The sequence below is a fragment of the Aspergillus multicolor genome, assembly GCF_047715735.1.
Source record: "Aspergillus multicolor strain CBS 133.54 unplaced genomic scaffold BDW74scaffold_2, whole genome shotgun sequence".
In the NCBI taxonomy this organism is placed as follows: domain Eukaryota; kingdom Fungi; phylum Ascomycota; class Eurotiomycetes; order Eurotiales; family Aspergillaceae; genus Aspergillus; species Aspergillus multicolor.
In genome coordinates this window covers 2,266,286-2,291,739 of record NW_027395953.1, presented here as the reverse complement: position 1 = coordinate 2,291,739, position 25,454 = coordinate 2,266,286, and the positions used below count along the sequence as shown (strand labels likewise).

At 52.6% G+C, this 25,454-nt stretch overlaps 11 protein-coding genes across 11 annotated transcripts; 3 read left to right on the top strand and 8 right to left on the bottom strand.

The window, feature by feature from the left end:
- Window positions 1-73: 73 nt before the first annotated feature.
- BDW74DRAFT_173883 (putative adhesin) lies at window positions 74-433 on the bottom strand (the record flags this gene model as incomplete). Its single annotated transcript, XM_073727895.1, has 1 exon — window positions 74-433. One exon carries the CDS (start codon window positions 431-433, stop codon window positions 74-76), a length of 360 nt encoding a protein of 119 aa, XP_073589152.1.
- A 1,099-nt stretch (window positions 434-1,532) lies between these two features.
- On the bottom strand, window positions 1,533-3,112 carry BDW74DRAFT_145039 (ATP-dependent (S)-NAD(P)H-hydrate dehydratase). Its single transcript, XM_073723143.1, has 6 exons — window positions 2,926-3,112; window positions 2,825-2,864; window positions 2,723-2,769; window positions 2,655-2,665; window positions 2,575-2,607; window positions 1,533-2,522 (listed from the first exon to the last, which is right to left on the bottom strand). The coding sequence occupies exons 1-6, from the start codon at window positions 3,017-3,019 to the stop codon at window positions 1,635-1,637; spliced, it is 1,113 nt and encodes a 370-aa protein (XP_073589151.1). The 5' UTR covers window positions 3,020-3,112; the 3' UTR covers window positions 1,533-1,634.
- Window positions 3,113-3,251: 139 nt separating this feature from the next.
- BDW74DRAFT_145038 (uncharacterized protein) lies at window positions 3,252-4,965 on the bottom strand. Its single transcript, XM_073723142.1, has 2 exons — window positions 4,672-4,965; window positions 3,252-4,622 (listed from the first exon to the last, which is right to left on the bottom strand). Exons 1-2 carry the CDS (start codon window positions 4,675-4,677, stop codon window positions 3,609-3,611), a joined length of 1,020 nt encoding a protein of 339 aa, XP_073589150.1. The 5' UTR covers window positions 4,678-4,965; the 3' UTR covers window positions 3,252-3,608.
- Window positions 4,966-5,057: 92 nt separating this feature from the next.
- On the top strand, window positions 5,058-5,984 carry aspf8 (ribosomal protein P2). Its single transcript, XM_073723141.1, has 2 exons — window positions 5,058-5,442; window positions 5,506-5,984. The coding sequence occupies exons 1-2, from the start codon at window positions 5,284-5,286 to the stop codon at window positions 5,677-5,679; spliced, it is 333 nt and encodes a 110-aa protein (XP_073589149.1). The 5' UTR covers window positions 5,058-5,283; the 3' UTR covers window positions 5,680-5,984.
- Window positions 5,985-6,125: 141 nt separating this feature from the next.
- Window positions 6,126-7,515, top strand: BDW74DRAFT_145032 (40S ribosomal protein uS19). The gene is made up of 4 exons (XM_073723140.1): window positions 6,126-6,278; window positions 6,351-6,369; window positions 6,622-6,976; window positions 7,042-7,515. The coding sequence occupies exons 1-4, from the start codon at window positions 6,261-6,263 to the stop codon at window positions 7,109-7,111; spliced, it is 462 nt and encodes a 153-aa protein (XP_073589148.1). The 5' UTR covers window positions 6,126-6,260; the 3' UTR covers window positions 7,112-7,515.
- Window positions 7,441-9,127, bottom strand: BDW74DRAFT_173878 (S-adenosylmethionine-dependent methyltransferase; the record flags this gene model as incomplete). Its single annotated transcript, XM_073727894.1, has 4 exons — window positions 7,441-7,505; window positions 7,572-8,421; window positions 8,508-8,813; window positions 8,873-9,127. The coding sequence occupies 4 exons, from the start codon at window positions 9,125-9,127 to the stop codon at window positions 7,441-7,443; spliced, it is 1,476 nt and encodes a 491-aa protein (XP_073589147.1).
- Window positions 9,128-9,226: 99 nt separating this feature from the next.
- On the bottom strand, window positions 9,227-13,798 carry BDW74DRAFT_145029 (carbamoyl-phosphate synthase (glutamine-hydrolyzing) CPA2). The gene is made up of 3 exons (XM_073723139.1): window positions 12,976-13,798; window positions 9,792-12,847; window positions 9,227-9,735 (listed from the first exon to the last, which is right to left on the bottom strand). The coding sequence occupies exons 1-3, from the start codon at window positions 13,331-13,333 to the stop codon at window positions 9,628-9,630; spliced, it is 3,522 nt and encodes a 1,173-aa protein (XP_073589146.1). The 5' UTR covers window positions 13,334-13,798; the 3' UTR covers window positions 9,227-9,627.
- Window positions 13,799-14,584: 786 nt separating this feature from the next.
- nscA (non-reducing polyketide synthase nscA) lies at window positions 14,585-20,129 on the bottom strand (the record flags this gene model as incomplete). The annotated part of the gene is made up of 4 exons (XM_073731262.1): window positions 14,585-15,901; window positions 15,957-18,599; window positions 18,661-19,762; window positions 19,813-20,129. The coding sequence occupies 4 exons, from the start codon at window positions 20,127-20,129 to the stop codon at window positions 14,585-14,587; spliced, it is 5,379 nt and encodes a 1,792-aa protein (XP_073589145.1).
- Window positions 20,130-20,576: 447 nt separating this feature from the next.
- nscB (metallo-beta-lactamase type thioesterase nscB) lies at window positions 20,577-21,572 on the top strand (the record flags this gene model as incomplete). The annotated part of the gene is made up of 2 exons (XM_073727893.1): window positions 20,577-20,786; window positions 20,853-21,572. 2 exons carry the CDS (start codon window positions 20,577-20,579, stop codon window positions 21,570-21,572), a joined length of 930 nt encoding a protein of 309 aa, XP_073589144.1.
- A 55-nt stretch (window positions 21,573-21,627) lies between these two features.
- nscC (FAD-dependent monooxygenase nscC) lies at window positions 21,628-23,043 on the bottom strand. The gene has a single exon (XM_073733025.1). It carries the CDS (start codon window positions 22,931-22,933, stop codon window positions 21,683-21,685), a length of 1,251 nt encoding a protein of 416 aa, XP_073589143.1. The 5' UTR covers window positions 22,934-23,043; the 3' UTR covers window positions 21,628-21,682.
- Window positions 23,044-25,382, bottom strand: BDW74DRAFT_186428 (uncharacterized protein). The gene has a single exon (XM_073731261.1). The coding sequence runs from the start codon at window positions 25,324-25,326 to the stop codon at window positions 23,698-23,700; it is 1,629 nt and encodes a 542-aa protein (XP_073589142.1). The 5' UTR covers window positions 25,327-25,382; the 3' UTR covers window positions 23,044-23,697.
- Window positions 25,383-25,454: the final 72 nt, after the last annotated feature.

Here is a 25,454-nt window from a genome sequence, read left to right as displayed (position 1 = left end):
TTATTCATCAGTATACCCCACGCTCCTAACCAACTCAAACCCAGAGACACACACCCCCATTCCCGTAACCCTCCTAAACAGCACATTTATCATAAACCGGTACCTCCTTACACAAATTCCCACTATATCCGTACGGATTATCGCAAAGCGTATCACACTTGGTGTACTCAGGGGTAAAGACCAAGAACTCGTAGTTCGGCATAGCGAGACGGAACTGCTTGGTGACGTCCTTGTTGTTCTTCGAGGCCTTGTAGCCCGCGCGGCAGGCACAGTGGAAGCGGGTGCCGGTGTTGATGCAGGAGGTCGTGATATCGCACCCATTAACGCCGGAGATGGGATTGCAGGTGCCGCATTTTGGGGCGGGGGCCGGGGCCGGTGTTGCAAGGGTGAGGGTTGCGGTGGAGAGGAGGAGGAGGGTTGGGAGGAGCTTCATTTTGGAAGGGGTTGAGGGAACTGGGGGTTGCTTCTTGGTTGAGTTGTTTGGGAAATTGGAAGAAGATGCTTGCTTGCTTGCTTTCTTGATAAAGAAGAGGAAGGAAAGGATGGGTCCTGAGGAGAATCGAGGGCCTTTATATACCTCGACTCGGTGCTATTCCTGGAACTTGAACTCGAATATCGTCGAGTCGAGAAGGGGAAGATATGCGATAGGTGCTGCAGGGTACGGATTTAGCATAGCCCGTAAAAAAGCCCTAAGATGAGACATGGAAAAGTCAAGATTCCAACGCGACCCAATGGACCGTGCCCCATGTCCCAAGATGCAGGGCCACCGCCAAGCAAGGTCCCGGATACTGAGACATGGCCACCCCAGTGCACTGGGCTATGCACTGAGCGTCGCTTGATCGTGGTCCCAAGCGGCTGAACCAGAAAGCCACGGGTGCTAGGGCTGAGGAGACCGATTTGGATACGAGGTTTGCGTCACAATGATATTCCAACCCAGCCCCCGGGTATAGTTTCCCTCTGGAGGAAACCAGAGTTCAAGAAAGGTCTGCTTTGAGTAACGTTGTCATTTCGTTCCGAGGATGATGCTGTACGAGGTGTTCGATGCTTGTTGCAGTAGGCTCGGTGCTGTGATGGCCACTGGTCGAGTCCTGCTCTGGGGATGCTTCCCCGCTTTGAACTGAGAGGGGTATGCTGTCAGCGAGACGGTCCGATAATGACATGGCAGCACTTACTGCTAATCCTTGTTTGCTTTTAGACATGCTTCAACGAACTGGTTGTGTGAGGTGAGACATATTGACCTCACTACCGCAATAAGACGTGGGGATGGTGAGAACGTGGGCAGAAGAGAGTTTGGAACCTGGCAAATGATCGAGATAAAAGAACGAGATCTCCGCAGTCTGGCGTTCTGAGTATCCGAGCCTCTGGCCTGGCTCCTGCTAAGCACATGTGCAGGTCCCATATTGGTTGGACCAAAGACCCTAGTCTAAATGACTCGAACAGTTGCATATTTTCCTGGCCTGGGCTGAAGTCAAGATCTAGAAGGTGGGAGCTACTAAAGGCTAGTTTGGCCAGAGGTCGAGGATGGACTGGGAGGGAACACATCGGAAGTTGATCTATGACTAGTTCAGAATAATTCGTAAAATTGTACAGGCTTGGTTAAAAAATGCGGACATATAGTGCGCCGCTGGTGATGCTTAGAGATGCTCGGGCACCCTCGATCCCTCGGGCTCGCCAATAAGCTCCAAGAAACTCTCGTGGACTTCGTCCGTGAGATCGGAAGCCTGCATGCTCCTTCCCTTTGCCTTGAAAGCCCGACGGGAACACTCCCTCGTAATTGCAGCGCCCGCCCAAGCAGCGAGCAGCAGGGTTGTGTTTGGAGACATACGCTTCTCCGACTCAAGCTCCGACTGGACCTCCTCTTTAGTCGTCGCCTCCTTTGAGTTTTCCTTCTCACCCGAGTCCCAGAGCGCATCGTGATAAGCCGCCCTCCAACCCAGCAAAGTCCCCAACGAGCCGGTGAGAGTGTCACCCTGACCGCCACTACGCTTCAGGCCTCCCGGGAGATCAGAGACAATGCTCGTGACGCCATTTGAAATCACATCATGCACACCCTTCTGAATAATTGTGACCCCGCCCAAGGCCTCCGAGAGCTTCTCGCAGGCTTCTGCCTCCTTGCTCGTCTTTTCTGACTCGCTTTGGTTCGCCGGAATCTCAGCTAGATTAGGGACTTCGATCCCAAGAGCTTTTGCTAAGCGGCTGAACTCCATCACGTTGGGCGTCAAGATGCAGTTCCTGTATCCTTTCACAAGCTCTGGATCCTCTGTAACCAAGAGTAGTCCATCCGCATCCAAGACAAAGGGTATTGAGCGGGACCGTGCCTCTTTCATAACCTCCCTGACCACCTTAAGGGTAACCCCATCTCGACCTAGACCGGGACCAATGACAAGCGCATGGAGTCGCGATAGCATCGCAATGATGGGGCTTGCTAAGGACGGAGCATCGATGGAGTTGGTGTCTTTGACTGAGGCGCTGCTCGGCAAGATTGGGTGCACCATAAGGTTGGGCGAGTATGATTTGATGACCTGGACTTGGAGTTAGCTGCGATCCGTCGATATCTTAGTTGAAGTGACATACAGTCGCAGCCGAGCTCTCGCAGATAACATGACTCTGAAGAACCATTAGTACAGCCCATAACTCAGGCAATTAGCTCGTACCAAATCACATCCTAGCGCATGGTCAGCATTCAAACAGTCAAGGTCAAGATAAGCATAAGCTTAAATACCTAGTCTAGCTGACGCCATCGCTGAGAAGTATGGTGCACCTGTGTAGCTTGTTGGGCTCAGCTCAATCCGCTTACCAGGCCCACGGAAACAAAAGAACATACTCTAGCGAGCCTCCAATAACAGCAACTCGGCCTTGCTGTCCTGTAATTGTGTCAGTTACATGGCCGTGTGTGTCTGGCGAAAATGCCCGGCTATAACCTACCCTTATGGAATTTCTCCAGCATTGGAGGGACGAGCTTGCGGGCTTTCTGGAACAGCACCTTTGAAGGCACCGAAATATGCTGAACGTTTGCCATGATCGTGAAAGTTCGTATTATGCTAATCAAGCGTTGAAAAGAGATAATTGTAGGAAGATTGTCAAGCCCCGCGAAGCATTAAGAATGTCGAGGCTGATAAATTGCGCTGATGAGCCGGTGATGTCAGCGCTGGGTGGGGCTCATGCAATCAGGAACTACGCTTTAAACTACGTAGGTATAGACCAATCTGGAACTTATGCGGAGTATTTTGTCTACAGTGAAATAAAATAAGGAGTGTTTGTAGAGCTGTATTATGAAGATATCTAAGCCGGATCTACCTAAGCAAAGAATCCCAACGCCCGCATAACCATAATGCAGAAAGCAAGAAAACCAGAACAACGAGAAAGCGTTGTCCCCATCTATCAGTACCTTAACGCTCACTAATGCTGAAAGAAGTAGAAAGTAAAAAAAAATGGTAAGAATAAAAGAGAACAAGGGGCAGACCAAGAGTAATCAAGAAAATCATCTCTGCAATGCACCTCCGGGTATTCCATGCTGATGCTCCGTTTCCAAATTTAGCAGTTGAACGATAATCGATAAGACGAGAAAGAGAAGGTGAGGTAATGACGGTAGTGGGCGGAAGAACAGACTAGTGGCGCTTGGAAGCCAGCATGGCGAGCTTCTTGCGACGCTCCATTTTCTCCTGCTTGGCTGCAGCCTCCGCGCGCATGTCCTCCTCATCTTCACGTCTAGCTGCAGCTAGGGCTGCCGCTTCCTCGGCCTCCACATCATCCATGCCTGCCTCCATGTCCGATGATTCCGAGTAGTAATCGTCGTAGTTATCCGCATAATCGCCCTCGTCCTCTTCATCTGTACCGAGATAGTCGTCCATTCTGGATCTTTTGTTGGCCTTAGATTGGCCTCTGCGAACACCATTTCGGCTAGGAAGATTGGCCGTGCCACGGTACTCCGGCTGTGAAGGTGTCTGTCTTGCGGTACCCTTGTAGGTCAATTCTTCGGGTTCGCGTTTGAAAGCGGGTTTCGCGCTTCCTGGTTTGACAGCTGCGGCCGTACTGGAAGAAGTACCAGGTCTCTTTGCCAACTTAGGGTCTTTGTCCTTAGCCTGGGCCTCCATCATCCGCTTCTTGCGTTCCATCTTGCTCAACTTCTCCTTAGGCACAGACTGGTGTTTGAACATTCCGATCTGGGTGGGGGCTTTCTGTTGTGCAGCCTTTGCTTGTGCCATAATATCCGCAAAAGACCCTTTCGGGGCTGGCTTGGAGGGCGCCGGTGGGGTCTTTCGGGCTACGGGCGCATTGCTGCTCGTCGATGTTTTCGCGATTTTGGATGGTGCCGCTAAACGTTGATTTGGGGGTACTGACAGGTTGGCGGGTTTCGCGGCGGCTAGCTTTGCAGGGGCTGGCCTAGCAGGCATTTGCAATCCGGGCTTCTGCGTTCGTGGCAACGGCTCTTCCGCTTTTCGCTTTGTTCCGGTCGGGACCCCATTCTTTCGTTCAGCTGTGGCCGGACGAGCAGTTGGAGTTGCCTTGCGACTTTCAGGGTTGGTAGTAGATGATGAGATAGGAGGAGAGGGCGCAGGAGAAGAAGTAGGAATCGGAGTTGGTTTGCCCGTCTCGATGGACGAAATAATGGAATCGAGAAACTAGAGATCATTAGCAACGAGCTCAAAAGAGTAAAGGAAGGACCCTTACACTCATTTTGTCGCCGAGTCTCGAATAATCTTGTACCGAGAGAGTGCGAGGACGAGGTCAAAGTATTTATGCAAACAGGTTCACCGTCGGTGGTTGGTGCAAACAGGCAACTTCATGACTCCGTCAGTGGACACCACCGGCAAACCAGTAGCTGGACAAGGTGGTAAGCCTATTCACACAAGCGTGGCGAAAAGGATTTGGCGTGTAAATAAGCGTCCCTGAGATAAATTACCAGCTGTAGAGCTTAAAAGACATTCACACGAGGCTGTCTCGGTCTCGTGGAAGATAAGGAGCACCTAATGATGCTGTCTTCTAGAAAGAACCAGTCACGTGGGGCGACGGGAAGAGGGGCGCCACAAGACTCGCTTAGTCGGCATCAGCCACGGGCACTAGCCACAACGCACTTTTCCGCTAATTTGGTGATCTCGAACTTTTCGCTTCTTCCCTTCTTCACGACATCAACTCCTCAAGGACTCGACGTTTCAGTCTCCGCCCAACTCGCGGTTAAATCGATTGATTCTCTTGTTCTATAATCAAACCAAACAGTGTGTGCCTTTTTCGAATCGCCATCGCAAGATCCGTACTGACCGCAGTTGCGCGCTACAGATCAAAATGAAGTACCTCGCCGCTTACCTCCTCCTTGCCCTTGCCGGCAACGAGTCCCCCGCTGCTTCCGACATCAAGGAGGTCCTCTCCTCCGTCGGCATTGACGCTGAGGACGAGCGCCTCGAGAAGCTCATCTCCGAGCTCTCTGGCAAGGACATCAACGAGGTTCGTTTTGCGGCACATGGTTTAAAAATTTTGGATAATGGACTGACGAATCTCGCTTTACAGCTCATCGCTGAGGGTACCACCAAGCTCGCTTCCGTTCCCTCTGGCGGTGCTGGTGGCGCTGCTGCCCCCGCTGCCGCTGCCGGTGGTGCTGCCGCCGCCGAGGCCCCCGCTGCCGAGAAGGAGGAGGAGAAGGAGGAGTCCGACGAGGACATGGGCTTCGGTCTCTTCGACTAAGCGCGTCGCTTTCTCTCGGTCAAAAAATGATACATTCGTGTTGGAAGGTTCTCTGGGGACTAAGTTCAGTATTGGGAAGAAAACTGCCGAAAGGAATCTTCGAGCCTGCTTTACCAAGGCTTGTCTAATGCTGCTACGAATCATGCATATATGAGCTCGAAAGAGCTGCTAGTCAATACAGATTATCTGACCATCTCGAAGTCATTATATCCACCCTGTAACGTGATTGCAGATGCGCATATTCAAAAACTATAGACAACATGTAATGAGGCCCACTAAGAAACCAGAAAATCCATAGATCAAATCTACATTTCTAGAACCACCTTGATAGGCCGAATGAAAAGCATTGATCAAGGCTCCAGTCTGAACTCCATCCATGGATTGCATGTATGTTCCCAAAACGGACTAGCGTACTAGGGCTCGACCCTTCGCTTAGACGAGCCCTGCCCTGCGCCCACCTCACCAGAGCGGTACAGTGAGAGCCCGCCGTTCAAACAGCGACACGCCATCCGACAACCATCGTCCTTTTCGCTTTTCGAGTTTCATTCGAGAAGCGACCTTGAGAGGAACAACCCGCCAAAATGTCTGACGTCGAATACGTGAGTTTTTTCCGACCTGTTATGGAGTATCTGGACAAGTGAAGGATCAGATGTGCTAACATTTTTCTGCAGAACGCCGAGGAGGCTGCCGGTACGTTATCACTCGAAACCACCCCTTCCCCGTTACCCAATACCTCGTGGACATGCGCTGTGAAGGATATCGATGGACTGCACCGAGGCCGAAACACGTCGAAATGGTTATGGAAAATTCGATGGCGGTGGACCGATACGTGAAGATTGGATTGGAAAAGGATTTCGCCAACCCGCAGCCACGCCACCACACCCAAACGAACAAACGCAGGATTATCTGGACAAGCGCGCTGACAGGTTACCCCTTCGACAGAGATCAAGAAGAGAAGACAGTTCCGCAAGTTTACCTACCGCGGAATCGACCTCGACCAGCTCCTCGACCTCTCCTCCGAACAGCTCCGCGATGTCGTGCACGCCCGTGCCCGCCGTAGGTTCAACCGCGGTCTGAAGCGCAAGCCCATGGGTTTGATCAAGAAGCTCCGCAAGGCCAAGCAGGAGGCCAAGCCCAACGAGAAGCCCGACCTTGTCAAGACTCACCTCCGTGACATGATCGTCGTCCCCGAGATGATCGGCTCCGTTATCGGTATTTACTCCGGTAAGGAGTTCAACCAGGTCGAGGTCAAGCCCGAGATGGTTGGCCACTACCTTGGTGAATTCTCTATCTCTTAGTACGTACCCCCCGGCTCGGTTTCCGGAATACAGCTTGGATGGATGGATTCTAACAATCCCACAGCAAGCCCGTCAAGCACGGTCGTCCCGGTATCGGTGCCACCCACTCTTCTCGTTTCATTCCCCTCAAGTAAAGAAGAGAAGCTTTGCTTGGGTGTTGCGTGGAGGATTTGGGCGTACAGGAGAACAAAATTCAAAATACGAGAGTATCGGATGGATACCATTTGCGTTTCAGTGGATTCATCTGCTTGTATGTCAAGTGCGGGTCAGCTTTTGCATCTCAATACAATGGTCTTGTCGGCATGAAAACTCACGGGGTCCCGCCCCGCGGGATTTCTATACTCCTGTCCCGCTGGGTGGGAGGTAGGAGTCTTGGCTCTTTCTAGTGTAGAAAGGGTCTAATTTAACGAAATTTATCTTCATTATTATCTTCATGTCTCGTGCTTGATACAAAAATAAACTACTAGCTACTTGATATGACCGACATACTGATAACGTGCATGAACGTCATTGTATCATCCATTCGGCCTATTAATAACTAAAACATAGAAACAACTATCTTCACGACCCTGTCCCACTCTTGTCTCGCCTTACCAATTACCGTGTTCACATTCACTCCAGGCTTAATGAACTCACTCTGCATCTGGGCGAAGGCTTCTCGAATGATCAGTCTGAATCCAGGAACCGTGCAGTATGTCTCCTCCTGTTGGACAAGCGTGCTCAGCAGAGTGAAAGCAATCAAGCCATAGTTCACTTTGATGCTGGACGTAAAAGACTTGTCCCAATCCTTCTTAGCGATTGTCGGGGTTTCAAGCAAAGCGTCCGTCATGGACTGATCATATAAATGCATTGCAGTCAAGGCCACAGACCAAAGATGCAGGGCACGACATGGATGTGCCCCCTGCGGATATACGTCTTTATCAAGAACATATCGGAAAACGTCACATACGAACGCATTCCCAGTCTTGCCAGCCGACAAATCGGCCGCAATCAATTCACCCAGTAAATAAGGGAAGGGCTGTTGCCTTACAGGCCAGTCATTCTCGAGGAGAGCCTCGATCGTTGATACAAGCTGTTGCCGTTTATTCATGTCTGGGAGATTCTCAAAGAACTTGTTGGTCATGGCCAATGCTGCCGCTTGTGAGCCGTCCTTCGTGTCTAGGGTTTGCTCGCGTAAGCATTTGTCGCATCGACACTCGAAGTAGAACCTTTCGCGCAGCTCTTTCTGGCGTATGATTGCAGGGTACGTGGTGTCGATGTAGCAGATGAAAATCTGCTCGCCTTTGGCAATAGGACGGAGTGCTCTGATATAGAGCTCGGGCCCATCGAATCCCACAACCGCATTGTAGTCGCAGCTGTGGTTGATGAGGGCGGCGTAAGGATGTACATATACGCCGATTCGGTCGTACCGGGAATCGGTGAGGTTGAAAGAGTTCAAGTCAAGCTAGATCGAACATGGTCAGAGCTTATCCAAAGAGAAGAGAAATGCACTGTATGTAAGTTTGGGATAAATACGGTATACAAACTCACCTTGGCACAAAAAGCAGCTATCAATTCCTCCTCCAGCTCTGTCCCCGAGTATTCCTTCACTGCTTTCGCCGTGAGGGCAATGCGTTGCCACTGCTCGCTATTTGCCCTACGTATGTCGACAATATGTGTCTCCAGAGACCGGAACAGATCCAGTTCCTCCTTTGAAAATGCGTTCTTCTTTGCATTGGTGCGCAGCACCATCCGCAAGAGCGCCCTGGCATTAATTGGAAGAACTCTGGGCTTCAATTTTCTGAAGATAGCGCATTCGTGAGAGTGTGCAAGTTTCCAATCCTTTGCTTGACACGCCTATACAAATATAATTTTAGCCTAAACTTTCGAAAATGAAGAGCACATCGAATGCAAACCTTGTCACAGTACTTGACGACATGGCATCCTGTACAGGCCTTCAATATACGCCCGTTTTCATTGGCGTCTCTCTGATTCTTGCCGATGCCGAAGCAACCTGAGCAGGTAGAATCAAGTCGATCAGTCTCCAATATAGCGATAAATGGATTCTCGATATGCAGGACGTTCTCGCAGGCGCGGAGGTCCCTAGTTGCAAAGAGACCCCTCCCTAAACCATTTGGCGCCGGCCCAGGGGTGGTTTTGTTGTCGGACATGGTCGGTTATGATAATGGATGGATGATGTTGGATTTCCACCGCGTAATTTTGTTTCGCAGTTCCAGCCGTTTCAAAACGTTACCACATCATAAGTCAAATTTTGAAAGTCGAGATTGGATATAATCACTATACTACAAATAAAAACATACATTGCCAATGCTGCCAATAAATCAAATCATTCGTAATATCGAGTTCAGAATCTTTTCTCGCTCACGCACAGCCCGCCTGTAAATACCAGCCGAATATAAGCAACTAAATAAGATAGATATATTGAAGGACGCGAAGTGACCGCGGCGCGTACCCTCCGTCCTCCAATTGAAGAAACCAGTAGCCCATCTGCAGGGCTAAAGGGAAAAGGGAAAAGGGAAAAGGTCTATCGAGAGTGAATCTCATCCGCTACGCCGAACAAACACGGCGTTCCTGCCTGCCTGGAAACCAAAATGAACACAGTATAACACCGAGCAATTAGAGTATCCAGAAACTTTTAGTCTTTTGAAATTTACAGAAGCTTGCCGCCGACAAAGTTGGACCAGGTCCTGACTTCGGAGGGGATACCCTCAGCACGGGGGAGCTTCTGGTTCATAGCCTGAGCGAAGAGCTGGGCAGTCTGTTTGAAAGAGTTAGTTAGATTTGTGTCAGTTGGGGTTGGGATAGTTATCTTACCTTGGTTTCCATGAAGAGAGGAACACCGAAGTCAACAGCGTTTCGTCGCATAACGTAGTCCTCGTCGAGGAGGGTCTTGCCACGGGTCTTGGCAAGGTTGAAGCAGCCGCGGATGTCGTACTTCTGGAAGACCTCACGGAGGGCACGCTTGTCCTTCTTGGGGAACTCAATCACCTGGACAGGGGTGTTCTCCTTGGTGGCGGACTCGATGTGAGCCTTGACCTCAGCGCTGGCAGCGAAGAACTGGAAGCCAAGAGGCTGGAGGTAGTCGACAATCTGGGCCAGAGCAGGGTTGGTGATATCACCGCCCAGCAGGATACCCTCACCAGGCTCAGGCACACGGAAGTTCATGGTGGACTGCAGGGAAGCCCAGTAGGCCTCGACAACGTCCTTACCGAAGCAAGCAATCTCTCCAGTAGAGGCCATCTCGACGCCGAGGAAGGGGTCGGCACCGGCAAGACGGGTCCAGGAGAACTGAGGAACCTTGGTAGCGAGATAGTCACGCTTGACCTCCATGAGGTCAACAGGCTCAGGAACGTCACGGCCAACGAGGGCCTTGGTGGCGACGTCAATGAAGTTGGTTCCAAGAACCTTGCTGACGAAAGGGAAAGAACGAGAAGCACGAAGGTTGCACTCGATAACCTTGAGCTGAGGCTCGGCACCTTCCTGGTCGGCCTTGATGATCTGCATGTTGAAGGGACCGGTGATGTTCCAGGCCTTGGCAACCTTCTCGGCGATCTTCTTGACACGGCTCATGATAGGCTTCTCAAGGGAAGCAGGGGGGAGAACAAGAGTAGCGTCACCGGAGTGAACACCAGCAGGCTCAACGTGTTCACTGATGGCGTGCAGAAGGAGCTTTCCGTTGGAAGCAACAGCGTCAACATCGATTTCCTGAGCGCCCTCAATAAACTTGGTAATGACGACGGGGTGGTCGGGAGAAACAGCGGAGGCGTTCAGGAGCTTCTCCTTCAGCTCATCCTGACTGTGGATAACACTCATGGCAGCACCAGAGAGGACGTAACTGGGACGGACCAGGACGGGGTAGCCAACAGTCTCGGCGAAAGTCTCGGCCTCAGAAACAGAGGTAAGCTCCTTCCAGGCGGGCTGGTCAACGCCAATGCTGTCGAGGATCTGAGAGAACTTGTGGCGGTCCTCAGCGTTGTCAATGTCCTTGGGGTTGGTACCGAGAACGTGGGCACCGCCAGTCTCCTGGAGACGGAGGGCAATGTTCTGAGGAAGCTGGCCACCGACGGAGACAACAACACCGCTGGCGCTCTCAAGTTCATAGATATCCATGACACGCTCGTAGCTGAGCTCTTCGAAGTACAGCTTGTCGGCGGTATCGAAGTCAGTGGAGTAAGTTTCAGGGTTGTAGTTGATCATGACAGTCTTCTTGCCCATGTTCCTCAGAGAGAGCGTAGCGTTAACAGCACACCAGTCGAACTCGACGGAGCTACCAATACGGTACACACCGCTTCCAAGAATGATGGTTCCATGGTCGTCAAAGGTAACATCGTGGGAGGTAGCGTTGTATGTGGTGTAGAGGTAGTTAGTGTCGGCAGGGAACTCAGCAGCCAGAGTGTCGATCTTCTTCACCCAAGGCCTGATGCCGAATCCCTTCCTGCGGGCGCGGACATCATCCTCAGAGGCACCAACAAGCTGAGCAATCTGCTTGTCAGAGAAACCGAGCTTCTTGGACTTCAGCATCATCTCCTTGTTGATGCCGAAGAGGCTGCCGATCTCCTTGAGCTCGTTCTGGTTGTCGACAATGTTCTGGAGCTTATAAAGGAACCACTTGTCGATCTTGGTCAGCTCGTGGACTTTGTCAACGGAGTAGTTCTCGTGGAGCATAGCCTGACCAACAGCCAACCAGCGGCGGTCGGTTGGGTTCTTCAGGACCTCATCGAGGTTCTCGAACTTGTCACCCTGGAATCCGACGAAGCGAGGGTCGACCTGACGAATCGCCTTCTGGAAGGACTCCTCGAAAGTACGACCGATAGCCATGACCTCACCGACAGACTTCATGGCACTGCCGATGTCACGGTTAACGTGCTGGAACTTGCTCAGATCCCAGCGGGGAATCTTGGTAACGATGTAGTCCAAGCTAGGTTCGAAGTTGGCGGTGGTGGTCTTGGTGACGGCGTTGGGGAGCTCGGGGAGAGTGTGGCCCAGACCAATCTTCGCAGCGGTGTATGCAAGGGGGTATCCAGTGGCCTTGGAGGCCAGAGCCGAAGAACGCGAGAGACGAGCGTTAACCTCAATAACACGGTAGTCAAGTCCATCAGGCTGCAGAGCATACTGGACGTTACATTCACCGACAACACCGAGGTGGCGAACGATCTTGATGGCGGCGGTACGGAGCATGTGGTACTCCTCATCGGACAGAGTCTGACTAGGCGCAACGACAATACTGTCACCAGTGTGAATACCCAGAGGGTCAAAGTTCTCCATGTTGCAAACAGTAATGCAGTTGTTGGAGGCGTCACGGACGACTTCATACTCGACCTCCTTCCAGCCGCGAAGAGACTTCTCAACCAGAATCTGAGGGGACAGAGTCAGAGAGCGAGAAGCCAAGTTCTTGAGCTCCTCGGGGTTGTTCGCGAAGCCGGAGCCAAGACCACCAAGAGCGTAGGCGGATCGAACAATGATGGGGTAGCCAACTTCCTCAGCGGCCTTTAGAGCTTCGTCGACGGTACCGACAGCGATAGACTCGGCAATGGGGATGTTTATTTCGTTGAGTGCCTTGGCGAAGAGGTCACGGTCCTCAGACGTCTCTAGAGTCTTGATGCTAGTACCAAGAACCCGGACACCGTAACGCTCAAAAGTACCCATGCGGTTCATCTGCACACCCAGGTTCAGGGCGGTTTGGCCACCGAAGGACAGGAAGATACCATCAGGGCGCTCCCTCTCGATAACGTATGTCACATACTCCGGAGTGACGGGTAGATAGTAAACCTCGTCAGCGAGCTTGTGGTCGGTCTGAATCGTAGCGATGTTCGGGTTAATCAGAACCGACTGGACACCGGCTTCCTTAAGAGCCTTAAGAGCTTGAGAACCTGAAGAAAGAGCGCGATGGTCAGCAGGCTATTCCGCAATACTTGAGCTCGTCCGGCTACGAGTCTGATACAAGCAGCTGTGCTGTTTCTACTAGTTTAGAGTAAAGCCGCAAAACGGATTGACCTACCAGAATAATCGAACTCTCCGGCCTGACCGATGCTCAGACCACCACTACCAATGACCAGCACCTTCTTGACATCGACCAGATTGGCACCGGGGTTGACGAGTCCGCTGGAGAACAAGCTGTCGCCGGTGGAGGAGGACTCGGCGGCCAGGCGGCAGAGAGCGCTAGAGAAGTTGCGCAGCTGCTGCGATCGCCATGGCGAAGGGGTCTTCTGTTGCAAGCGGAGTGCCGATGCTGTGGAACGGGTGGTGCTCTGGGAAGTGAAAGAGCGCAGAGCCAGCGCAGAGCGACGGGTCTCAGCGAGGCATCGTTGACGCAGGAGGGCGGACGTAGCCTGCCCGCACCGAGCAGCGAGAACCATTGCGCGGCGCACTACTCGAAAAGTAGGCGAAGTCGAGTAAAGCGAAGAGCAAACAGTCGAATTGAGCTGTAACTACGCTCTACTCCGTCGATAGACTCGGCGATGGAGGGATGGACGCTCGCACCGCTATAGCTCCGAGGGCTTCTTTGTTCCTTCTCGCTCGGCCTAGATGAAACCCTGCCGTCGTCCCGCCTTCTGTCGCACGCCCAAGACTGAGGGAGGGAGGAAGATGAGGGGAATTGGAGGAATTGGCTTTGAGGATGTGTATGAGTCAAAGAGAGGAGGACGGTGAAAGCAGCGGAGCGGAGGGGACACAAAAAATTTATTGGAGGTAAAGGCGGCGAATGAGTCAACGGAACGGAACCGAAGGAGACAATCAGCGGGAGAGAAACTGGAATAGCGCCAATTCAACGAATATCCCTCCCAAGAAGAAAGAGGCCTTGGATTCAGGGCCGATAAGACTCCGGTGTGTGGACACTGGGGACTGGGAGCCAGAAAAAAAGATCCCTGCTCCGTAAGTCGGACCCAGCAAGTGCACGGCCAACAAAGCCCTCATGTCCACCGCCTGCCGCTCTGAGCACAGCTGTGGCTGACCTGAGCGGCATACTATCCTCTCATTGGTCGGGTCGGCCATCCTGAGTCTTTTTCCTTTTCTGGCATCGCGTCTTATCAGCGGCCGCCCCAGAAATGATCAGATGAAATTATTCAATTCATCGGTCAATTCCCGGGATAACTCCATGGGCCATTGAATGAATGGGCCATAGTCTTTGAATCTAGCAGAGCGCCCATGGAAACACCATAATTTCATGCTTAGAAGTCTTATTGAGCATCCATACTTTGGCTACCCACGAGCCTTGTGAGACACGAGGCCAGACAGGCAGTCACTTCCCTGTCTAGAGTTCAACTCGACTCGTCATGCTGTTCTCTTATCAACTGGTTGTCACACAGACAAACGAATCTACCACTCGGATGATGTCTCGCCTAATGCGTGCATTTCACGAACTAATCATAGAACATCTTGAGGGATACGAGAATCTAGGAAGAACTCTACGCTGACTCGGGTCCTCCTTGTACTATGGCAGGACGCCTCAATCAGCACCCCGGTCCGAATGTTCACTAAATTGGATTAACAAGGGATATATCTCGATAACGAAGGCATGAAAATCAATCTAATACACGTTGCAAAGAAAAGAAAAACCATCGAAAGCGGCACCAATCTCTTCAAACTCCCCGCCTCCTCAAACACCTTCTCTAACAGTACTGCTCTAACCATTCCATCATCTCTCCAATAGTTGGACACTCCAGGAAGAGAGAGCTCTTGACTTCCAGACCAAGCTCAGCTCGGAATTTCTCTGAGAGCACGAGCGACATGAGCGAGTCGACTCCTAATTGTACGAAAGTTGCATCCGGCGTCAAATCAGACACATTTTGTCCTGTTTCGCTAGCGATCAATTGCAGGCATTGGCCTACTACGCCAGTGACTTCTGGCTGAGAGGTCGTCCCATTGGGTCCTTCGGCATCGGCTTTGCTAGGTTTCTCCGCCTCGGGCGTCTTGACCCCGTTCATCGCTGGCTCCAATGGCTTTTGCGGCTGAGGAGTGCTGATGCTCTCCGCTTGGCCGTTGGGAAGCGATGTAGTCGTTGGTTTGAATGGAGCCGGCACTGCTGGTGCTGATTTGACGACAGGAACAGGCGCAGGCTTGGAGGCAGCTTTACCGGTAGAAGTCGTCACTGATTGTTTAGCGGCTGCTGCCGGTGAGAAGAACCGATCCATGAGCAGGCGTGGAACCTGACGGAATAAGAGATGCCCAACCATGCCGATAATTCGGCGATCCTTGAGGATATACAAATCGCCACCGTACATGTTGGCCTCTGGAAGTGGGAACATGCGCACATAGCTCTGATACTTGACATCCGGGTCCAGCTTTTCCAACAGACGGAAGCTGTCATAACCGGGTGTGACGAAGAAGTAATCGCGAGTATTCGAGGCAGCGCTTCCGTTCATAACGAGGCCTGCGAGATGAGAGACACTATCGATCCAGTGCGGCGGTGTGTGCCATATGCCTCGACGTTCAGGCACAAGCGTTATATCGCAGAATGCTTCATAGTCGTGCATTACCACGCGTTCCATACCGCGGTAGTGGTTCGCATAGTCGACCACGTTCTTGAAAAGAGCATATGACAACGACTTGGACAGCTGGCTGGCCTGTCCTTCTTTGGCCATACGCTCTAAGGCCTCAATCCGCCCAAATACCAAGTGCGTCATGCGCTCCCATTCTGATTTCCATTTCTCCACGTCACACTCAAAACGTACAGAGGCCGTGGCGTAAGATTCGGCGGCCTTGTTGCCAGTTGCAGGATCGACGTTGAACCAAGCGAATGACATCCGCTGCGTTGGTAGGTCTAGGTGCGCGTCAAGGTACAGGTTCTGCGTACAGTTTTTGGCTGGACTGGCCACCGTTGCATGCAAGACCTCAAGCTCGCCCACATTCATTTGTACCTTCGCTCCGGGTGCAAGTTTGTTGTATAGATATTCAGCAACGGTCAACATCATGTCGGTCCAAATCGACTGAGCGCCATCATTAGCACACATTCGCCAGTCAAATGAAACTAGCTCAACATACCGAAGTTGCTACACCGCAATTATTCATTCGGTGTCCATGAACTGCCTCAAGGAAATCGGGGTGTTGTATGTCAGAAACAACGTTGATCGTGGCCGAAACCTCGCCGATAGTCTCGTCGATGATCTCGTGGATCAAAGATGTTCGCAGAGCCGAAGACGACGCCTTAGCTTTTGGCGGTCCATTCGTTCCAGTATACTTCAGGTGGGCCTTGTCCAACGTCCAGGTACCAATATATTGGATCCAGTAGTTGGTATCGTTCCAGGCATACTTCGGCAAAGTAAGCAACGAGTACGCCTTCTCGTTGGCGCGGAAATACTCGTCCCAAACAGGAGTGCAACCAGCCAGGTGCAAAGCAACGAGGTTCTTCGCCATTGTGGCGTAGTTGTCCTCGTTTCGTCGGCATGACGAGGCGACGCGCGCCTTGGGGATCAAAGTGCGCACGAATCCAGCGCAGATTGGGTGTGGCCCGACATCGACCCAGACTGTTTTATCATTGACCATGCCGAGGTCCTGCGCAGCTTCCAAGGCGCTAGCAAAATGAACGGGCTCGCGCGTAGCCCGTGTCAAGTAAGAGGAGTTTATCGTCTTGCCGTCGAATACCACATTCCTCAACAAAGGCGATATGACAGGAATGCTCGGGGCCTTGAAGTGCACTGTCTCTGCAATTTGAGCGAGGTGGTCTAGTATCGGGTCGACCTGTTCGGTGTGGAATGCGAAGGGCACGTCTACCGGTACGCACTTGATGTTGCTGGACTCGAGAGTTTGCCGGGCAGCATCTAAATCAGCTTTTGTACCACCGATCACAGTGTCGCTCAGAGTATTCTGGCACGACATCTCGTATTTGACATCGCCCAAAAGCTTGCTAACTTCCGATACTGACGCGCGAACCGACAACATCGCATGGCTGCCAGGAGTACAGCATTTTTCAATCAGCTGGGCACGTCGTCCGGCGAGGAAAATACCGTCCGCAGTCGACAGCACACCTGCAATAACGAGTGCAGCATACTCGCCTAGGCTATGACCGATCACAGCGCTAGGTTGCATGCCGAGCAGAAGGATCCAGAGGCGGGCAAGGGCAATCTCGATAACGACGATGCTAAGCTGCGACATGGTTGCTGATGGGTTCTCTCCGACACTTCCGTCAATCACAGGCACGATTGATTTGAAACCAAGTCGTTGGGCAACATGGTCGAGCTGTAGGACTTCCTCACGGAAGAAAGGGAATGTCCCGAACAGCTCCTGGGCGATGCCTTGGTAGAAGGCCCCCTGGCCGGTGAAGGCGAAAACCACCGGGGGAACATCTCCTGGAGTTGGACGAACCTCAGCGAGGGACTCTTTCTCTCCAGCTTTGCGTAGTGCCTCCTGCAACCCAGCGATGTTCGACACGGAAAATCCCACGCGCAAGGTGTAGTGGATGCGACGCGCGCAGGTTGTGTAAGACAAATCGGCCAAGTCGATATCAGGATGCTTCTCCAAATGCAGAGCCAGGTTCGCAATATTAGCCTGAAGCGACTTCTTGGACTTGGCGGAGACCAGTATGGTATGAGTCGAGCGATCCTCTTTCGTGATGTCCTTCTTCCGCTCAGGGCCGTCCTCCAGCAACACAGTTGTATTTCCACCATGCGCTCCAAATGAGTTGACCATTGCAATCCGTTTCTTGCCAGCTTGACGCGGCCAGGGCGTGTTCGTCTGGGTCAGTCGGACACGACGCTGTTCAAGATCCTTTGGGATGGTCGGGTTGATGATCGTATGGATACCGATATGCGCAGGGATCGTGTTCTTTTGGTACATCAACAAAACTTTAAGGAACGACGCAATTCCTGCTGCAGCTTCACCGTGGCCTATATTACCTTTGACTGCGCCTAACTGTAGCAATTGATCTGGTCGTCGAGGTGGAGATCGGGGCGCAAAAACGTCAAGCACAGACTCGGACTCCACGGCATCTCCAGCTTGGGTTCCTGTGCCGTGGAGCTCAACGAAACTCACGTCCAACGGGTTGATCGCAGCCATGTCGACTACCTGGCGATAGTTATCTTTCTGATTTCCAGCATGAGGATGCGTAATGGAGATGGCCTCGGCAGAGTGGTTCGTGGCTGCGGCGAGTACAACGGCGATGATGTTATCATTATCAGCCTCAGCATCCTCCAGCCGTTTGATGACGACTGAACCGATACCATCAGCACGACAGTAGCCGTCTGCAGTTTCATCCCAAACCTTGCACTGCCCTGTCTTGGAGAGGAAGTGGCCGCATCCCAAACCTGCATAGTTGTCCGGATCGGTGATGATGTTCAAGCCACCCGCAAGCGCAGTATCAGCTTCCCCTGCCCAAAGGGCAGAACATGCAACCTGAACAGCAGCCAACCCGCTAGAACAGGCAGTATCGACGTTGAATGAGGGCCCAGGGAACTTGAAATAGTAGTTGATACGCCCATTGCCAAAGGCACGCACGCCACCCGTTACCGCATAAGTGCCAATATTCTGCGACGCGTTCAGTTCTCGCCAATCGTCACTCGCTTGCCCATAGTAAGCGCCGATGCGCTTAGGATTTGACGATGCAGTTCGACCAGGGACGAGACCAGCCATTTCCAGTGCTTCGTATGCGGTGACGAGCGCCAGTCGCTGCATGGGATCTGTTTGTTCGGCCTGCAGCTGTCAGCATCTTTCTATTTGTGCGTCTACTCTCAGGTAAAGACGGAATACATACTTCTTTCGGTGACATGTTGAAGAATCCGGCGTCGAACAAGCCCGGCTTGTCTACGAAGTTACCGTATGGAGTCGTTGGAGCATTATCGGTCTTACCACTAGGATCGTAGTGGGTGGACAAGTCGAAACGGTCCGCCGGTACGGTTGTGTGAACATCGCGTCCCTGTTCTAGAATCTCCCAGAAAAGCTCCATATCATTACCGCCTCCCGGCATACGACAGGCCATGCCAACAATAGCCAGCTTCGAATGCGCGAATGAACGAGACTGCCGGGTACCATAGTCCTTTAGTGCCCAGGGGATCAAGTCCGTTATCTTGATCTCTATGTCTGAGAACTCGTTCTCGAGGGCCGCTCGTATGCTCTTGAACACTATCGATGTGCGATACGTTTCAACATGAAGGCTACTCGGATTGAAGTCACCAATGCGCTTAAGGATACCGTCGGTGATGTTGTCAAGGTAGATGGTACCGGTCAGCAGCTCCGTACCGATGGCCTGAAATAGCTCGAGAGCTGTAGCGGCCTGGAAAGGCTGACCAGTGTTTGAAGAGTGAAGGGAAAGTCGCACTGGGCGTGAGACAGGAATGACGGACTCTGCACTGTTGATGACCGTGTTGATTGAGTACTCATTGTACAGATGCGACGCATGGCATAGACCATCATATACCGGCAGTGCGAAAGACTTGGAATACCGCAAGAGGTGCGAGCTGCTGAAGCAGGATTTCATGCGTGACGGCGGCCCACTCACGCTGACGGAGGTCTTATCAGCAGCGCTAATAAAGACCTTTAGAAGCTCTGGCGTGCCTGATTCCGAGTTGTATTTGGAGAGTTCGTCTTGAATGGCGGACTTTGTCTCCCCGGTGACAACATGAGCCCAGCTCAATAACGCGCCGTCCGCCTGGGGAGCCTCTAGTTTTCGAGAGATTTCGCTGACGTATACCCCTAATCGAAAAGATACGCGGACGCATTCTGCTCCGTTTTGTGCGACCTCTGCTAGGTTGGTGGACAAGGCCACGCCAGCTCCAGCTAACAGACCGATACTCAGACCGGTTAGAGTAGTGTTGTGTTCGAATAAGTCCCAGTCGCGGCCTTCAGCTTCATAATATCTAGGTAAACAGTCAGTTCTGTGCAAGACGAGCAAGGGAGTTAGTGGTACCCTATGAACATGCCCAGTTCCAGTATGGTCAGAAGCGCACTCTCCATAGCCGCCCCTAGAGGGCCCTGACGGAAATCACCAAGCTCAGCGAGAGGCAACACCGTATGAAAGTGCGGTACAAGATCCCTCAGTGGCTGGGGTAGCGCAGCAACCTCTTTCTTGAGGATCAAAGTCGACTCCTCAAGAAAGGCGCCCAGCTGGCGAAATCTGCGGTCCTTGCTGAGCCGCAGCAAGCAGCGGAACAGCCCTTTGAGATCATCGTTGGGGAACTCGTTCCCAAAGAAAATAAGGGTTGTGCTATGCGTGTTGTCTTTCATTGTCAGTTCTCTGCTGGTCGAGCTCAAGCGCTCATTCCGGTGAGAGCAGAGCAGAGCAGAAGTACCGACGGAGTCATTCGCACAGTGACTCTTGGGACAGATACTTCCGGGGTTTTGGTGTTATTGCCTACTGCAGTCAAAAGGCCCGTACGGGAAGTTTCGAGAATCGCAATAGGATTCACCATCAGTGATGGGACGTTGTGTAAACTGTCATACGGGGACTTTCGGCGAAGAGTCTGGTCCGGCCTCTCTCACGATACTTGGCCTTAGCTCGAGTTCGCGCTGACTCGGGTTATTTTTCCCGTTTTCTGTGAATTGTGAAATATGCCCGATTAAAATCCCGTCACGGGGCGATGAGACCGAAGGCAGAACCTCTGCCGATATTACAGACTGAGTGCACATCATTTGCCTTAATCGGTAATTCGATAGGCAGGTTTCGGTCCCAAGATGACATTCAGAATACCGTTTCCCCAGGATTTCTGGCAAGAATACCTTTCTGGCCGTGAAAACACTATCCCCACCCTGCCTGTTGTGACGGACATCACTGAGCGAGTTATTCGGATTCTGGGCGGAAATGCTGGCCCGATGCGACTACAGGGGACGAACACGTATCTTGTTGGTACGGGCAGATCACGTATTCTCGTTGACACTGGCCAGGTACGTCTTTATCCCTCACCAAAGTCGCAGGTAAGGCCATGCCGCTCACATACTTGGCCTGCGCAGGGAATGCCCTCGTGGATCCGTGATATCACCAAGATCCTAGAAGAGCGGGGGATAGACATCTCCCACGTCCTGCTCACCCACTGGCACGGCGATCACACAGGCGGTGTTCCCGACCTCATAGCATACAATCCAGCCTTCTCCAAACGAATCTACAAGAACTGCCCCGACACCGGACAGAAAGATATCCTCGACGGCCAGGTCTTCCGCGTGGAAGGAGCGACCCTCCGAGCCGTGCACACGCCAGGCCACGCAGCCGACCACATGTGCTTTCATATCGAAGAAGAAAACGCCCTCTTCACAGGCGACAACGTGCTAGGACACGGGTACTCAGTCGTTGAAGACTTGGGCCAATACATGGAGAGCATGGAGCAGATGGCCAATCTGAATCTCCCGCTGGGATACCCAGCGCACGGGGCAGTCATCGACGACCTCCCTGCTACGATGCGCGAGTACATCAAGCACAGGGAGTTCCGCGTGCAGCAGGTTTACGCGATACTCGAGGAAAGCAGAGCCGCAGGGCAGGGACGGGGACGGGGCGGCTTGACGCTACACGAGGTTATATACGCGATGTACGGGGAGACGTCAGACGAGGTTGAGAAGGCTCTTGCGCCGTTCTTGAGTCAGGTCTTGTGGAAGTTGGCTGAGGATCGGAAGATTGGGTTTGAACCTGGGAGTGCGGCGAAGAGGCGGTGGTATGTTAGTTCGCGCCGGTCGAATTGATGGGATGCTTCTTCTGTTATCTGCCATGTAGTGTTTAGATTGCTTTCATTTATGCCTTGAAACTCGTTCTTATCTCAACGCGGAATTATACTAAGCCCTAGGAAACAAAACTACTCTCGCGTCTTCTGCTTCTCCGCAATTTCGATCCACTCACTGATGGGGCGATGAAGCTGGTAAAACCTCTGCGTCGACCTCCTCACAGCATCAGTGCATCGTCTCCAAGACTTGTCATAGTACTTCTTAGTCGCCGCCTGCATGTCCTCCTTAGAGCTGCCCCAAGCCCCCTTTAACAACTTCGCCAACTCAATACCATCAAGGATCGCATGGTTTCCGCCCTCGCCTCCGAAAATCGGCATCGCATGCCATGAGTCGCCTACAAAGACAACACCCTTTTGCGAGCAAGAATCCACGTCTCCCCACTCCATCGACACACACCTGATCAGCCAGTTAAACACCCTATGCCCGCGCATCGCCTCCCCATTCACGAAGAGAGACCACGGCTCCCCCATTTGTCTTGCATTGATCTCCTCAATCAGTGCCTCGGGGATGACTTTCGCTTGCTCGGACGTGATGTCTGGGTTGAAGAGTGGGTCGTTCTCTACACTGGGTCGCGAGTACGACCAGTCCATATGCACCGTAGTGGAACTGATATTGCAAACAGTCAGCGGGGTATTGAACCCGTCGCCAACGCCGCCGAGGATCGTTGATTCCCCTGCGTGCGGTCGGACGACGCGGTCGTATTCATCGCGACTAATCTTGAAGTCGCCGTGGTAGACGAGAATGGGGATGATCTCAGGTTTTGCACTTGGCAGAAGTAGAGTGCGGACGGTGGAGTGCACACCGTCCGCGGCGATGAGAAGGGAGCCCGCGTAAGTAGCGCCATTTGCGAATTCAACTGTTATCATGCACTCGTTCTCACCATCTTCAGGCAAGTTCACACCCACAAGTCGATGCCCATACCGCACATCAACCTCCTCCTCGCCTCCAGCATCCGCATCCGCAATCCACTGCCTCAGCGCATTGCGGTTCGCGCGTAGGATAGTTGGTTTCTCCTTCGATTGCCTGGGCGGCATCATGATGACTTCGCCCGTCTGATTGTTGCGCCATGACTGGTCGAGCCAGCCCCAGCCGCCGATGTGGCGGTCTGGTGCGACGCCGCGCGTGAGGCTGGATAGAGGGAGGTTACCGAGGGCTTTGAGGAGGGCGTTGAATCCCCAGTCGCGCAGAGAGATGGCGTAGCCTTGCGTGCGGGAGGGAGGCGAGGCTTCAAAGACGATGCAGGGGATTCCGGCGTTTGTGAGCAGGCGGGCGGTTGTCAGGCCTGACAGGCCGGCGCCGATGATCAGGATGGGTGGCGTCATCGTGTTCGGCTTGAGAATTGTGCTGAGATCCAGGGATGCTGGTGTTGGAGTAGGGTTGTATTGGGAAGGGAAGACCCCGTAGTAGGATTCGGGGTATTGGAGATTGTTTATCACAAGACAAGATGGATACCTAGACCATGGGTTAAATCCCCGAGCGGCGGGTTTGTATCTCGGGTCTTAAGTAGGTACCAGGTACCTTGAGGTAGTTAATGTGGGATCCATGAAGTTGACTATAATCACCCGGGATGTTCAGGGGGTTTCCATGGTGACTTGCCCACGGGCATGCACGACTGATATCAGAAGCCAACGGTGGAATCTCGGAATTTCTTCTTGTGGCATTTACGTTGATGGTCGCACAGAAGCCCTCCTATCATCACGCCATAAGACACGGCATGCATCCATCGGCCTTCGGTACAACAGACCGTTATCTGGGCCCTCGAACCGGCTTGACTCCGGTAAACAAGCCGTATCTGCAGATTGTAGTATATTGCCCAGGTGGTCTGAACTAGTAGGTCGGAGGCTAGTTTCCCAAGGTACTCAGATTTCGCCGATTGCTTCGAGGGGCGACCGGGGCCAGTGATATATGCAGCACTGGGGTTGGTCATCAGGATCCTATGGCGGATTGTACTGAGATAATAGGCAGTCCTAGCGTGACAAATTAAGGGAACAAATTTTGAGTGAATGTTCTGAATAGATGTATTCAGATGCCAACCCAAGATGTGGTCTTCCGGAAAACGTGGTGTGTTAGGGGCAACCCATCGTCCCTAATCCACAACTCCCACCGTCCCTTTCAAGCGCGACCACGGTCCTTTTGAACGCTTTTCAGTCCGAGCCAATCTGGCCGAGGACCTAGTGGACCGAGCTTCATGCGCCCATATGTCGCTGTTTTTCTGGTCCTGCTCACCTGCGAGGGCCTCCTCTAGGTTCTGGTTAAGCAGGCTATAGACTCTTTGTAGCTCATGTTCGGCGCAGTTTGCACGTTCATTACCATCCTCAACCTTTTGCTCCACGTACTCCTTATCGCCGGACCCGGCCGCGGAGGATGCAAATGCCCATGCCTCGGCCATGTTCATTAATTCGTCCTGCTTTGCGGGGTCTGCCTGGTTGGCAGCATTTCGGGAATTGAGTGCTGCCGTGGCGTGCTTGAATCGAGGTTGCCGAGCAAGGATTGGATATTCAGGGAGAAGATGACTTTCGTCACTCAACCGATTGAGCATGCGCATCGTGGTACTTTTCTCCTTCGCAAGCATGCCAGACAAGTAGAATTTCTGTAGGGATAGTGACCGCTGAGTTTTAGAAACCGGGAGGAGGATATCGCTAGCATAGGATAGAACTTGCAAAGGTTCTATTCGCAATGCCTCTTCTGTGGAAGGTGGGCGATGATCCATAGTTCGCGCTGGAGGCTTTGTGGGGGCTGTCGACACCGGCTGGCATGCTCGAGCAGCTGCTTCTAGTAGCCGCTGGCGGGTTTCTGTGTAGATCGCATACTGCTGTAGAATGCGCCCACTCTGTTCTTCAAGGATACGAGCGGATTCCTCTAGCTCTTCAGCAGGTAAGTCCTGCACAGGGGGTTCGAGACTATTTCCACTGTCGACAAGCTTATCCTCTACCCATTGTACAAGCTCATCTCGTGTTTGCTGGAGAGCCGCCGCCTTCACGGATGGGGAGGGCTCTTCTGTTTTGCTACCGTCGGTCACGGCCCGGGCATTCAATTCTGCGTATAGTCTCTTCTCCCGATCTAGTTGAGACTTTGCACGGATGACAGCCTTCTCCAATTTATGCACTAGCTCCTCGAGGTCACCGCCAGCGGCGCCGTTGCCTGGATTCTCGTCTTCAAACTCACTGAGCAGTGCGGTTTGGTTTTCGCCGTCCTGATTCTCGAAATCTTCGGGCCGAGGAGTATCACGGGTTTGTAGCTCGCGTAGATAATGTTCAAAAACTTGGAGTTTCGCGTGTCGTCGCCGGTCACGGACGAGTCGAAGGTAAGCCTGCAACTCCGAGGAGCTATCAGGAGAGGATTTCCCTGTCTCAACTCCTTCGGAACGTTGCGCGGACAATTTATCGCCTATTGATTGTCTCTGCTTCCTTGCTGTCACGTTCGCTTGTAACGCCTCCAAATATTCCATCCTCAGGCCCGTAAACTCCGTTGGTATCCGCTTCACGTCCGACACCGCATTGTCCGAGACACATAGCGCGAGGTGGGATTGTGCGAGATAATCCGGATGCTCGGGGTCATTATTGACGAAGGTTATGTGCGACCTGAGGTAACTTGTCAATGCTTGTCGGATGCGAAGAGCTTCCTGGCGACTTTTGAGGTAAGGAGCGAGAGGCTTTGCGAAGGGAGGAATGTCGGAGGGGTCCGTAGCTGGTGCGGGTTCGGTTTGGGGGGCCATGAGGGGCGGGAAAGGGAGTATGGAGCTCTAATCAGCTGGCGGGAGCTGGAGCTAAGCTCTGACGCAAAGTACCCTCAATCTGAAACGCCAAATATGCCGCGGTTTACCTACAATTCCCTCTGCTGATG

Coding starts and splice junctions, on each gene's coding strand:
- BDW74DRAFT_145039 (XM_073723143.1), bottom strand. CDS start 3,019: ATGGCAAACGTTCAGCATATTTCGGTGCCTTCAAAGGTGCTGTTCCAG. Junction 2,865..2,925: donor GCTGGAGAAATTCCATAAGG/GTAGGTTATAGC, acceptor ACACAATTACAG/GACAGCAAGGCCGAGTTGCT. Junction 2,770..2,824: donor GTTATTGGAGGCTCGCTAGA/GTATGTTCTTTT, acceptor GAGCCCAACAAG/CTACACAGGTGCACCATACT.
- aspf8 (XM_073723141.1), top strand. CDS start 5,284: ATGAAGTACCTCGCCGCTTACCTCCTCCTTGCCCTTGCCGGCAACGAG. Junction 5,443..5,505: donor CTGGCAAGGACATCAACGAG/GTTCGTTTTGCG, acceptor CTCGCTTTACAG/CTCATCGCTGAGGGTACCAC.
- BDW74DRAFT_145032 (XM_073723140.1), top strand. Junction 6,977..7,041: donor GGTGAATTCTCTATCTCTTA/GTACGTACCCCC, acceptor ACAATCCCACAG/CAAGCCCGTCAAGCACGGTC.
- BDW74DRAFT_145029 (XM_073723139.1), bottom strand. CDS start 13,333: ATGGTTCTCGCTGCTCGGTGCGGGCAGGCTACGTCCGCCCTCCTGCGT. Junction 12,848..12,975: donor CGGAGAGTTCGATTATTCTG/GTAGGTCAATCC, acceptor CTCTTTCTTCAG/GTTCTCAAGCTCTTAAGGCT. Junction 9,736..9,791: donor CTCTCTTCATGGAAACCAAG/GTAAGATAACTA, acceptor TCTTTCAAACAG/ACTGCCCAGCTCTTCGCTCA.
- nscC (XM_073733025.1), bottom strand. CDS start 22,933: ATGACGCCACCCATCCTGATCATCGGCGCCGGCCTGTCAGGCCTGACA.
- BDW74DRAFT_186428 (XM_073731261.1), bottom strand. CDS start 25,326: ATGGCCCCCCAAACCGAACCCGCACCAGCTACGGACCCCTCCGACATT.